At 40.5% G+C, this 14,166-nt stretch overlaps 1 protein-coding gene across 6 annotated transcripts in view; it reads left to right on the forward strand.

The window, feature by feature from the left end:
* LRRC8D (leucine rich repeat containing 8 VRAC subunit D) overlaps window positions 1-11,979 on the forward strand; it is an 86,013-nt gene extending 74,034 nt beyond the window's left edge. For all 6 annotated transcript variants that reach the window (XM_005298115.5, XM_005298117.4, XM_042840544.2 and 3 more), the window contains one exon: window positions 9,094-11,979. In XM_005298115.5, coding sequence (XP_005298172.2) covers window positions 9,096-11,669 — 2,574 coding nt within the window. In that variant the 5' untranslated portion in view covers window positions 9,094-9,095 and the 3' untranslated portion in view covers window positions 11,670-11,979. The remainder of the gene's footprint in view (window positions 1-9,093) is intronic.
* Window positions 11,980-14,166: the final 2,187 nt, after the last annotated feature.

Consider the following 14,166-nt stretch of genomic DNA (forward strand, 5'->3'; position numbering starts at 1 on the left):
ACCTGCTGCTGCCCGCCTGCCCCTGCTTGTTTTCAGACTTCCCGCGAGCATCTGATTCGCGGGAAGCAGGGGAGGGGGAGGAGCAGGGGGCAGAGCATTCAGGGGAGAGGAGAAGGGGGAAGTGAGCTGGGGGAGGGGTGGACAGCTGCAGGGCCCTTTTAGGTGCGAGGCCCGATTCAACCGAATTGGCTGAATCGGCCTAAAGCCGGCCCTGGCGGCAGGTAAACAAACCGGCCTGGACTGCAGGGGCTTTCCCTGAACAAGCGGCGGACCGGCTTTGGGAAGCACTGGTCTAGAAGGTACCATCAGAGATGCTTAGTTTGAGAACTGCAAAACTGTGGATTAGTGTCTCCAAAGGTAACATGCTTGTTAACAGCAAAAATGTTTTAAAATAAATAAATAATAGAGGTGAGAAATAACAGACAACTCTATTGTCCCTCTACAAATTTGTGTACACAAAATCAGTCCCTTACCTCTCTCTAAAAGTGCAGAGTTTAAAAAAGTTCAATGAATAGAAGATTGTTGGGGGTGGAATAGATCTGGACAAGGAGAAGTAGTCTGGAGATAAATGTGAGAAGCGAGGGACATATGCTTATTTTGTTAAAATATTATATGTTTGCTGTTGAAGAAAAAAATCCAGAATACTTAACGTTGTTGTTTTAGTTAAGTAAAACAATTTAAATGTCTGTCTGGTGATGTACTCCTCCTAATACAGCATGGCAAGAAAATCCTCTGAATATTAATGATTAACCTGTTGAGTTGGAGATAGTTCACCTCCCTATGACTTCATAAATATCTGCTTTAATTACTTTTGGTAAATGAAATAACCAAACAATAATTCATTTTCTGATATAGCTGTAAAACTAATCTGAAAAGTTTTCAAAATAAATCACTGTTTAAAAATGTATCGTGTGTACCTTCTAAAAATGAAACCTACATCTATCTCTGAGTTGTGAAGAATATGTATTAAGGTTATAACAACCAACAAGAATGCACTTTTATGTAGAAAACCATGATTAAATCGAGTCTTCCTGACTAGTGATTAAATCATTATTTAAATCAATTAGATTTAAACCAAATCCACCCTGGTGGTATGCAGGGAATATAGAAGGTAAACAGTAAAATAGCAGGATTGAAAGTTAAGTTACAAGGTGTTTCATAACCAGAAAAAATCTAGCTTTGAAGGACAGAAAACTTTTGAGGAGTAGAAGAGAGGGGTTTTTATAGAATTTTTTAACAAAAAATATTGAGCAGTAGTCTGACATTGTTCGTTTATAAAACAGGAGTCCCATTTATGACACAAAGCTAATGAAGCACAAAGTTTACATACCCAGCATATATAAGGAATAGTAGAAGAGGGTGGGTTAGTTGATGATAGTCATTTATTTCACCCTGTCAGCATGCTCGGTGCTGTATGGAAAGACGAAGATAATGGCTTTGAGGCATTTATGAACAATCTTATCTAGACAGAGGATACTTTTCAGACCCAGTGATATGGTGGGAGAAGATCCAGCCCTTTAGCTGTTATCTTTTGATTCACTTAATGTAATGATTAATTAGCATGATTCTTTTTCTCTTTTTTAATCTTCAGGTACAAGCTACAAATTATGGTATAGGGCAATGGTGTAACTTCTTACTTTTTTAAGGCTAGAGTTAAACTGTCGTTCCTAATTTTTTAATTGCTCTTTGTTCGGAATTCCTCCTTCAACATTCCTGAACCAATATTTTCCTTGTCCATTTGGCCCCAATTGTTTTTCTAAATTAATATCTCATGCTTTATAGTATAGCAGGTCTCACAGAAGTTCCTACCTGCTGTACAGTAATTTTATTACTGTAGAAAAAATTACTTTAAAATATACTGATATCAAATGAATAAAAAAATTCCATCCTTCTTAAGATTGCCTAGACTAAAATATCTAATAAATGAAAATAACATATGCTAAGTTAAGACTGACTAAATTAAAAAAACAATCAAATTGTGAAATGTAAGTTCTAATGGTTCTTAAGGAAGATGGCTTCAAAGGCAGGAATTGTGAGTGACATTACAAGTAGCAGAAATCTCATTGCAGCTCTTTTACTCACGGCTTTGGTGTGAGATGATGATGTATTCTGTGATACCTTCAGTCACACAAGAAGTATCAAAAAGCAGAACTGAGAAACATTTAAAATAGTTATTTAAAATCTATATATATATTTCTGTGCTGAATTCTCCCCAAGACCTGATGAGTAGGAGCACTCAGCATAGAAATCTGCACTTTGCTGAATTCTCAGTTTTGATTTGTACGTCACTTACAAAGATAATCGTCGCCAGCACTTTGAATTGTACCTGGAATGGAACAGGTAGCGAAACACAATTGTCATGTGCTTATAACTATTTATCCATCCTATTTCTCTTGAAATGGGAGACGATATTGGTAGGTTGCCATTGCTTCTGTGAGTAACTAGAAGCAGTGAGTGATCCAATGGGACAGGAGACTTTAAAGCATGCTAGGAAAGGGTGATGCTACACACCCAAGTAAAGTTTGAGGCACAGTCTCCTCTGAAATGAATCTGTCTTCTGGCATTGATTATGCCTTGTCTAGGTTAAACTTCAGGAAGTTGCTCCCATCCAGATTTTAACTTCCACTAGGTTCAGTAACCCTATAATCCAGGTTTGGTGAAAATGAGGCACAGAGGTAAATGTCATCTGTATGATCGTGCCACTGGGTCCCATAATGCCTGATAATCTCTCTCAGGTTCTCTGTATACACATTATCCAGGAGGGACGAAAAGATCAAATCCTCTGGCCCCTTGCATTAGGTTCCTTGGGAAGAAGAGAAGGTGTTCTCAATACCATTCTCTGAGATCTCTTTGAGGAAGTGTGGAACAACTGTAATTCCTCATACACCAGCAAGACACTGCAAGTATCAATCTCATCATCCACTATATTAAGTTCATTTCTAGTCACCCCATCTTCTGTAGGGTATAGCACAAACAGAAAAGCCCTAGAGAACAGCAGTGGCAATGATCAGAGAGGCATGGAAAGACTTCCATATGAGCTAAGAATAAATATATTGGGACTATTTTACCTTTCTGAAGGTGATGATTAATAGCTAGGGCTGGTCCAAAAAAAAAAGAGGAGGGGGAGGGGGGAATAATGTGTGAATGAGTGAGAGAGAGAGAGAGTGTGAGTGAGCTGAGTGATTCATCTAGTTCAAACAGGCATTTTTTTGTAGGAAAAGTTTTGGCAGAAATATTTGATCAACTCCAGGGAATGATGTTGATGAAATCATCTTTCCATTTTCAGAGGGGTACAAAGACAGGTGCCTCCCCCTGCGCCCCCTCCTCCCCCTCCCCCCCCGCTCTCTATGAAATGAATGAAAACATGAAATGGTAGGGTTACCATATCTATTAAATAAAAAAAGAGGACCCTCCACGGGCCCTGGCCCCGCCCATTTCCCCACCCCCAGCCCCACCCTAACTCCGCCCCCTCCTCCTTCCCATTCCCAGCCACGGGGAAAGGGCTGCCCGAGCGCTACCGGCTTCACGGTTTGCCGGGCAGCCCCCAGACCCTGCGCCCCCGGCCGGCACTTCCCCAGCGCAGCTGGAGCCCGGGAGGGGAAGCGCCCAGCCGGGGGCGCAGGATCTGGAGGCTGCTCGGCAAACCGTGAAGCCGGTAGCACTTGGGCTTCGGGCAGCCCCCTTGCCTCCGGACCCTGCGCCCCCAGCCAGGCACTTCCCCTCCCGGGCTCCGGCGGCGCAGGGTCCGGAGGCATGGGGGCTGCCCGAAGCCGGTAGCGCTGGGGCAGCTCGGCTCTTAAACAGAGCCGAAGAGTCAGGGGAGGAGCAGAGCCGCCATTTTCCCAGACATGTTCGGCTTTTTGGCAATTCCCCCCGGACGGGGTTTGAATGCCGAAAAGCCGGACATGTCCGGGAAAAAGAGGACGTATGGTAACCCTATGAAATGGTTTATCAAATAGGGCCTGTAACTCACAGATACTCCTGTTTTTACAGAGACAGCCAGATGAATTTTGATCAGTGTGTACAGGAAGCAATGGGATGTAAATAAACATAAAGAATGCAAACCAAGATGCTGCTTCCTATTCCAATGATTCCTTTAGATTTTACACTGATCTTATTTACAAATAGAATAGTTTAATTTGTGACCCAGTAAGAAATATCCCAACATGTCCACTCACTGTTTGTTTGAGTAGTTGCTTTCTGAGGTCTGCCAACGAAACTCCTGAGCTGTTAATCACATCTCTCAGGGGCTGTGCTAATACTTACTTTTCAAAAACTAATTAAAGGGAATTTAATTGGGCAGGCAACACAATTTATGTAATAATGGTTACAGTTGTTGATTTATCTGAAGCCTGTAATTTAGATCAGTAGTATTATTATCTTTCTGTCTGTGCATACGTAATTGCCAACGGTTCTCATTCTGCTCTGATTGTTTTAACTGCAAGTAATTTCTTTGGTTTTTTACAATCACATCTACGAGAAAGTGAGACTTTATGGAGAATATTTTCTTTTTCAATAAAAGTACAGGTACATTATACTCAGATTAGGTTGGAGCTTTTAGGAATCATTAAACTGCCCTGATATCTAACCTATATAATAGAATAAATTAAAATACTTTTAATTTTAGACCTCCCAAGTCACCTTCACAATGAAAGGGGAGTTGGTGCACTCATGCTGCCAGGACTTTGAAGGTTCTTTCTAAGATTTTAGGAGGAGATGAGAACAAAACTGGGTGCCTAACCTAGCTAACCATAATTTATCTGAAGAAGAGAGAATTCTCTCAGAAAATTGCTTTCTGAATTGGGACTTGGCATTGCTGATAAATAATGATAAAATTCTATCATCTTGACTACTTAGATTGGCTAAATCAATGATTATTTTGTTGGAAGGTTTAGGTAAGGAGAGGAGGTTATTCATCAAAATACAAGGATTTCCTGTAGATAGCTTTCTTGTGTATTTCAGTTATTTATGTAGCATTAAGCTGTCATGTTGTAATAGCGATAATTGAAATTACTAGTTTTACATCAAAACTGAACTTAACCACACTGTCTTAAAGTAAGTGTCTGCCCTCTAAACTCTGTGCTAGGGAATGGAAATCACTGAAAAACATCTTCGGGAACCAGGACTTTCTAGTTTCAGTCCTGGACTATGGTGTCAAAAAAGCAGTGCTTCCAAGGGCTAGAAGTAGATGGGTTTTTTACCACAGGAAATCTGGTTCTTGGCTTTCTAATGAAATGGTATGTGTTCTCCGGTGTTCTAAGATGCCAACCTACAGAATAGGCTGCCCTGGATCTTTGCACAGAACTCCCATTGACTGCAACAGGAAGCCTGCTATAGTCAAAGTGTTGTTTATGGCCCTGGTTTTCTAATTCCAGGCCACAGATCCAAATTTAAACTATAGTTTGTCCCCCAATGCCAAATGAGTCTGATATTCCTACATTAGACTTACAAGAGTAATTCAGTTTCTGCCTTCCCATCAAACTTGATCCCTATCCCCAAAATGAAGATGAAAAATGGTTGTGAAAGAAATTGTTTTCCAGCTTATGAAAGGGTATTGCACAGTTTGAACATGTTTTTTGTTCTATAGTTTGTAAGTACTTAGAGCTGGCCTTTTTAGTAAAATAATCATAAAAACAGTGGCAAACTTGTTGTCCTGACTTAAATTGAAGTCTCAAGTCCTCCAAATCTGCAGTAGATGGAATGTGAAAAATTAGCATTGAAGTATGAATTCAACTTTTATGGTTATTAGTTCAGTGAAATTGAGGAGATTGAAGACTTGTTGTGGAGTATATCGAACGCACTTGCAGCTTCTCAGAATGTGACTTATGAACTGTGTGGGCTTTTGGGGGTTTTTGTTTTTAACTCAGAGTGCCTAAATATTTTACAGGTGGGGAAAGGAGAGTTGGTTTTCAGTTCATAGACCCAAGGATACTAGCTAGAAACTGTCTACCTCTCTTTTTTATGCCATGCTGAATTTTAGATTGTAATACATCATCATTTTCCATGTTTTATAACTGCTAATCTCTGTTGAAACAGCAGTTCTTCTGTGGGCTTCAGTAACTTGAAAGAAAAGACCTGTTCAGAGAGCTGAATGCTGTTCTTGTGTAAAGCTCTTGTTACATCACACTGGCTGCAGCCTACAGTAAGAGGATTACAGCAACTATCAAGTTTACTGAAACTTTTGAAATAATTTTGTGCATAGGACAAAGTCTGCAATAGATTATTTAAAAAAAAAAATCAACAACCACTTGAACTCTTGAGCTCTGTCTCTATTTCGCGCATTTCTCCCCCAGCCCACTGGATGACTCTTAACTTGCTGATGGTGGCCAGTTTTCAGTGTTATGCAAATGTTCTCATGGCATCCTTTCTACACTGTGAAATTAAGCCCTTGGTGGCAGTGGTTTTAGGAATAGGTTCCCCTGAACTGAAAATGGCTTCTGCTAGCGTAGACTGAATGAAACCATTTTCTGCATAGTTAGCCTGTGTCTACATAAGGAAGTTTTTGAGAAAAATGCTGCTATTGTACTACCACCAGTAGCAGTAGTATAATGGTGGGAATGGTAGAATAGACTGGCAGCTAGTTCTCTGGCTGCTGCATCGGCTGACCATGCTCAGCGTAGGTCTAGCTGACAATGGGCAAAATACCAGTAGCTGTTGGTGGGCTGTCTTTGCTAGCTGGCTCACCACTGTTACCGTTCATTGGTGGAGAAATTTTATTAAAATTCTAGTGTAGACCAGACCTTGCAGAAAGTATCTGAGACCATCAGAAGCCTTATTTCAAAGCCCCTTTGAAAGATCTGTACAGGAAAAAACATTATTATTATTATTATTTTCCTTTCCTACGCTGGGTGGGATAGCCATTTTGCCACCTATGACCCCAGCCCTGAGGGGTGGGGAGGATCATTATATGTTTAGCTAACTACATAAATTACAAATGACTAACATACGGTGTCTGGTTCTGGTGCCATTGAAGTCAATAGGAGTTTTGTTATTGACTTCAGCTGAAGCAGTAGTGGGCCTTTCCAGCCGGGGGATGAATTCTCTTTCCTTTGGAGGCTGTTCTCTTTGGGATTCCCCCAGAGTAATCATGGGCGCAGGAATCCCTGGTAAAATGGCTCCAGTGTAGCCACGTTGAGTGGATGGTGTCAGTGAAGGCCAGCATCGGTCTGGAGGTACTGGGTCTCTAAGCAAATGACCAGATCCACCAGCTTTGTGGGTGGTCCCCACACCTTGTTTTGACAGAGGGAGGGAGGGAGAAAGGAACATGCTGTCCTCATCCCCTCCTACAGATCCTCATGGAAGACTGCCTCCCTCAAAGCTGTTTCCTGTGAGTTTCCCCACAGGAGGTGATGATGTGGGCCATGGCTTTTGTGTTGTAGCTACAGTGCAGGTAGTTGTAGCAGCATGATGGCGCTGACTCTTCCATTCTGGGCCCCTATTTTCAGGTGCCTATAACTTTCTGACTAAAATTTGGCTTTGGCTGAAATGTCTCCTGCTCATTCTCAGCCTAAAGGTGAACTCTGTTTATATAAGAAGTTGGCCAAATGGAATGTGGCCAGTTTTTGAGTTCTGCACACAGATGTGAGCAAGAGGCAACTATTAATTGCACTATTTGGCCTGTAAATATTCAGTGTCTTAAAATACAGTCCTGCTATAGACTCTGTCCAAGCTTACTTGACAAGTATGAAGAAATATGGATTAGAAATAACCAAGTGATCACATTCTGTGCATGTACACTTGTGACTGTACCCTCTAAGTAACAAACAGCAAACTGAGGTGTACTTCTACATAGATCTGAACTGCCACACAGTTAAAATAATTAACCAAGCTGGTCCATCCTAGGCCTGTCTGCTTTGGATTCTCCTAGTATCCTGATTGGCCATTCTCCCCATTAGCTACTCCTACTATGTTAAACTGACTGTATGTGATACAGATTTCCCTTCCCCTCCTCCTCCCTGCCGCTTGTGTGGGTATAGGTGATGCACGTGACACATGCATTACATAATTACAGCTAAAATTACAAATTTTAGTCATGAATATAACAGTTAAACTGATGTTTTTACCACATCCTGGTTGCAAGGGAAGTTTATTCTTTGAACAGATGGGTTCAACCCTCCAGACTGCATAATAATAAAAGGAAACATCTATTTGATGGGCAGTAAACTATGCTGCAACAAGGATTGGGTGGGAATCCAAATCAGATTTACAGTTCAAGGTAGCAATGGATAAAATTTAATTGGAAAACTAGTTTGCTATGTAAACTGATTTCCAGATAATTGTCTTTTTTTTTTCATTAACTGAGAAATGAGAGATTCTATCCATTTTCCAGACTATTTTAAATAGTTTGAATATCTTACTATAAAATAAATAAAAATATTGAAAGCAGCTCTTTTAGTATAGAATTTTTATATAATAGCTGAAACATTAACATTGCTAAGATGTGAGTTGGTGGTACCTAAGGAAAAGGATCTGATAACAAAGGAGTGAAATGTATTGAGGGTTTTTGTTGTTGTTTTGTTTTTTTAGCTTATTTGAATGAATTGGAAATGAGAGGATTTGTCATATTGTTATAAGAGAGTGCAGAATGTTTTGCAAAATGTTTTATATTTTTTTTGTTTTAAAATATATTTTTAATGAACACTAATATAGTGCTTCACATATTCAAAGTGCACAGTGCAATCACTTTTACAGAAACTGATTTTCGCAAGGTATATTCTATTTGCTATTCATGTTTTTAAAATATATCAACTACAGCTCTTAACAGTCCAGATATTTATATCATACAGTGCAAACCTTTAGCTCTTGTAATGTTAAGTGATGGCTCTCTCTAAATATAATTTGACAGTAGAGAGAGAGATTTTGTTGTTTTTGTTATTCTAGAGACACCGTACACCCTTGAAAGGATCCTGTCTGGCTTTCTTCCATTTTATGGGGTGGTGGACAATAGCATACATTTCAACAAAATACAAAGATCAGAGGAAAACTTTTTCAGAGTCTATATGTCTTGTGATGTTACGTTGTTCAATAGAAAATAAAATTATAGCCAGTCTGTCAACAACAAATTATAGTAATTTATGTTTTGTTTTGTTTCAGGAATGTTTACCCTGGCAGAAGTTGCATCACTTAATGACATTCAGCCAACTTATCGCATCCTGAAACCATGGTGGGATGTATTTATGGATTATCTTGCTGTTGTTATGCTAATGGTTGCCATCTTTGCTGGAACCATGCAGCTGACCAAAGATCAGGTGGTCTGCTTGCCAGTATTGCAGTCTGCTGTAAATTCAAAAGCACAACCCAGCATATCAGGGAATGCTGATGTTACACCAGGATTTGAAGCAACCACTGATCAGGATAAAGAAATGGCAACGAGAACAGTTTCCTTTGAAAGTGCGCCTACCATAACACCAGACATACCACTGAGCAGAACTACCTATTCTCAGTTGCAATCTACTGTATCAAATCAGGAGCCGAAGAATGAGAAACAGGATTCTTCAGGCCGAAAAACCAATTTGGATTATCAGCAATATGTATTTATTAACCAGATGTGCTATCATTTGGCTCTTCCTTGGTATTCAAAGTATTTTCCCTATCTTGCTCTCATACATACTATTATTTTAATGGTCAGTAGCAATTTTTGGTTTAAATATCCCAAAACATGCTCAAAAATTGAACATTTTGTGTCTATATTAGGAAAGTGTTTTGAATCCCCATGGACTACAAAAGCATTATCTGAAACAGCATGTGAGGACTCTGAAGAGAACAAACAGAGACTAACGGGTGCCCAGTCCCTGCCAAAGCACGTTTCCACTAGCAGTGATGAAGGAAGCCCAAGTGCTAGTACTCCCATGATAACCAAGACTGGCTTCAAGTTTTCAGCTGAAAAGCCAGTTATTGAGGTTCCCAGCATGACTATTTTAGATAAAAAAGACGGAGAACAAGCCAAAGCCCTGTTTGAAAAAGTTCGAAAATTCCGGGCCCATGTGGAGGACAGTGACTTGATTTATAAACTCTATGTTGTCCAGACAGTCATCAAGACAGTCAAGTTCATATTTATTCTTTGCTATACAGCTAACTTTGTAAATGAGATTAGTTTTGAGCACAACTGCAAGCCAAAAGTGGAGCATTTGACTGGCTATAAGGAATTTGAGTGCACACACAATATGGCTTATATGTTGAAAAAGCTGCTTATCAGCTACATTTCTCTCATTTGTGTGTATGGTTTTGTCTGTCTGTACACACTCTTCTGGTTGTTTAGAATACCCTTAAAAGAATATTCCTTTGAAAAGGTCAGAGAAGAGAGCAGCTTCAGTGATATTCCTGATGTTAAAAACGATTTTGCATTTCTTTTGCACATGGTAGATCAATACGACCAGTTGTACTCCAAGAGATTTGGTGTCTTCTTGTCAGAGGTAAGTGAAAACAAGCTACGTGAAATTAGTTTAAACCACGAGTGGACATTTGAAAAACTTCGGCAGCATGTCTCCCGCAATGCACAAGACAAGCAAGAGCTGCATCTCTTCATGCTATCGGGGGTCCCTGATGCAGTGTTTGATCTGACAGACCTGGATGTGCTGAAACTTGAGTTGATTCCTGAAGCAAAAATCCCAGCTAAAATCTCCCAGATGACTAACCTTCAAGAGCTTCATCTCTATCACTGCCCTGCAAAGGTTGAGCAGACCGCTTTCAGCTTCCTCCGTGACAACTTGAGATGCCTTCACGTGAAATTCACAGATGTGGCAGAAATTCCTGCTTGGGTGTATTTGCTCAAAAATCTCCGTGAGTTATACTTGATAGGCAACTTGAATTCTGAAAACAATAAGATGATAGGGCTTGAATCTCTCAGAGAGTTAAGACACCTTAAAATTCTCCATGTGAAGAGTAATTTGACCAAAGTCCCCACCAATATCACAGATGTGGCACCGCATCTAACAAAACTAATAATTCACAATGATGGCACCAAGCTTGTGGTACTGAATAGCCTTAAGAAAATGATGAATGTAGCTGAGTTAGAACTACAGAACTGTGAACTGGAGAGAATTCCACATGCCATTTTCAGTCTGTCTAATTTACAGGATCTGGATTTAAAATCAAATAGCATACGCACAATTGAAGAAGTCATCAGCTTCCAGCACTTAAAAAGACTTACTTGCTTAAAGTTGTGGCACAATAAAATAGTCAACATTCCTTCCTCCATTACCCATGTAAAGAACTTGGAGTCACTTTATCTCTCCAATAACAAACTCGAATCCTTGCCAGGCGCAGTGTTCAGTTTACAGAAACTCAGATGCTTAGATGTAAGCTATAACTCAATTGCAGCAATTCCACTGGAAATCGGATTGCTTCAAAATCTGCAGCATTTGCATATCACAGGAAACAAAGTGGATATTTTGCCAAAACAGTTGTTTAAATGTGTGAAATTAAGGACTTTGAGTCTGGGGCAAAACTGTATTACCTCGATCCCAGATAAAATTGGTCAGCTCGTGCAGCTAACTCACCTGGAACTGAAGGGAAACTGCTTAGATCGGCTACCAGCTATGCTAGGACAATGTCGGCTTCTCAGGAAAAGCGGGCTTGTTGTGGAAGATCACCTCTTTGACACTTTGCCTTCAGAAGTTAAAGAAATATTGAATCAAGACACAAGCATTACCTTTGCTAATGGGATTTAAATACAGGTGTAACTCCCAAGCAACAGCAAATGCTAATGTACAAGTTATTACAAGATCATGAATTTTAGAAATACTGGAATCTTTATAAGAAAGAACTATTAGCAGGATGATAGGGGATGTAACTGAGTGTTCAGTGTTTGTAGCATTTTAAATGATCCTTTCCAATTTTTTTTGAAAGAAAAAACCCTTAATCTCAATTCTTTTTCTTCTAAATTGTTTGTAACTTGGATGCTGCCGCTTTTGAATGTTTACAAATTGCTTGCCTGCTTAAAGTAAATGATTGATTAAATTGATGACCTTTTTCTTACTATATAAGTTATTCTTTAATGTCTGGACTTTAATTCCTCCCCCTCCCCCAACATGCACAAAAGTAAGTGGTTTCTACTACAGTATTATCCTAAAAGCACTTGAAATGCACATTGGTGTGTAATGTAGTATTAATCCTCATACATTGCTGCCTCACTTACTGAGGATGTATGTCTGCCTTTGATGTTGTGAATTGCTGCAAAACTTCCAATTGTTTTACAAAGGGGTATGTGATTTGTTTGTGGGAGCAGGGCTCTCCACATCCCTCACCAACAAGGCCTGGATTCCCATCATAATCCACCAGTACTAGAGCACTAGTCCTTTGTACACAGTGCTATTTCTGCTAGGCAGTAAAGGCCTTTCCCCATTTCAAAACAGATTTGTGTTGCCCCACTGTGCTCCCAGATACTGCTAACTGGAGTGGTGATAGATGGTCAAATGTAGATCTCTACCACTAAGCTGTTGGATTGGCCCAAGGACAAGTACTGAACTTCGTCATTTTGAATTGTTTTGCAAGGTGATGGTGGAAGGTCTTTAGATAAAGATACAGTGGTTTTACTACTGCTGCTTTACTCCTCTACAGAGCCTTCCATCCAGAAATCTCACGGTGCTCTATAAGTACTGATGAATGTTTTGTCTTACAACACCTGCGTGAAGGAGGCGGGAATCAGCCCTATTTCGCAGATGTGGAATGTGAGGCTATCACCTGCCCAGTTTCACACAGGAGACCTGACAGTCTGTGCTTTCAACCGCAAGATAATTCTTCCTCCAAACAAATCCAATTTTTGGGTCATTTAAGCACTGAAAATGTTAGCACAGGAATCTATAAACACTTACCAGATGAGGCAAGAAATAAATTGAGAAAAAAAAGCAGCTAGCATAGTGTATTATTTTTCAGTTGACTTAGTATTGCCTGAATCACTACAGAAGTATAAACTGTTAATCTGCAAAATCACCTGCTGGGAGAGCTGATTACAAGTTAAACTCCTGTAATAGTTAAAACAGTTCTCTACTGGAGAGTGGTTGGGTACTGAACTGTGCTACAACCCTGCTAAAATCCAAGGGCCTGATTCTCCTCATGCACCAGTGCTACCGTGGTGGAACTCCACTGACTTCAGTAGAGCTACTCCCGATTCATGTCACTGTAAGTAAGGGTATGTCTGCATTTGCAACTTGCTGCCAGTTTTGCATATCTGTGTTAAGTGATCTGCAACAAGTGTTGCATGAGCGGTTCAGACGCGTGACAACATTACCTTGTGATTAAGGTAGGTTTTGGCTTATATCATTGCTGCCACACAGCAGAGCAATATTTTGAAACAAGCATTCTGCATGCTGGTCAGGCATCCCATAGTGCATTGCTCTGCTCCTGTGCTCAATGCTTTCTGGGAGTCTTTCCATTGTGAGATTGTGACATTTTGAGGATCTCCCAAGAGTAAGGTGCTCTGTCAGCGCCTGTCTTGGAACTTTGGGTGCTGTAATGCTGTGCTGCTATGACACCAGTAGCCAGCCCCCAGGCATAAAGGTCTCAGCCTGGCTTGTACCAGCCTAGTTGTTACTTGCGGGGTGACCCTGCCGGCCCTTCCAGTCCTAAGAGTTCCCAAATCCGTCTACACTGAGTTCTTGTCTGCCAGACACTCAGACTTTCCCCCTCTGGTTCGTCACGCCAAAGGTATGAAACCTGCCCCCAACACCAGCTTATTTTGGTGCACACACTCCACACAGTTTGCACACCAGAGACTGCCTTAGGGTAAAAATAAACAAGTTTATTTAATAGAAAAATCACCGATTCAGAAATGAAATAAGGAAAAGCAAACACCAGTTACAGAGAAAATAAACATAGAGACACAACTTCAAGCTTTGCACTTCTATATTATATACATTTCCTTTTCTAACACAAGTTACCTAGTGCCTTTGAACAGTTTCCCAGTGTGCCCCGCTCCATAGAGGGGATCCAGCATTGACAGGCAGCCACTCCCTCCTCCCCACCTTCAAGACTGTTCCTCCAGTTTTGGATCAAGAGCTCAGTTTCAAGCCTCCTTTTCAAAAAGGCTATTTTCCTTTTTTTTCCTCCTTCCAGGAACCATGGTTACGTGGGTGGGGAAATTCTAGCTGGGGTGTCTGTGTTTTCCCATTAACTTTACTGGCCCATCATTTGTCTTTTTCTGGGTTGTACAATGCTAAGTGTTTGGGG

The sequence above is a fragment of the Chrysemys picta genome, chromosome 8 (genome assembly GCF_011386835.1).
Source record: "Chrysemys picta bellii isolate R12L10 chromosome 8, ASM1138683v2, whole genome shotgun sequence".
Classification (NCBI taxonomy): domain Eukaryota; kingdom Metazoa; phylum Chordata; order Testudines; family Emydidae; genus Chrysemys; species Chrysemys picta.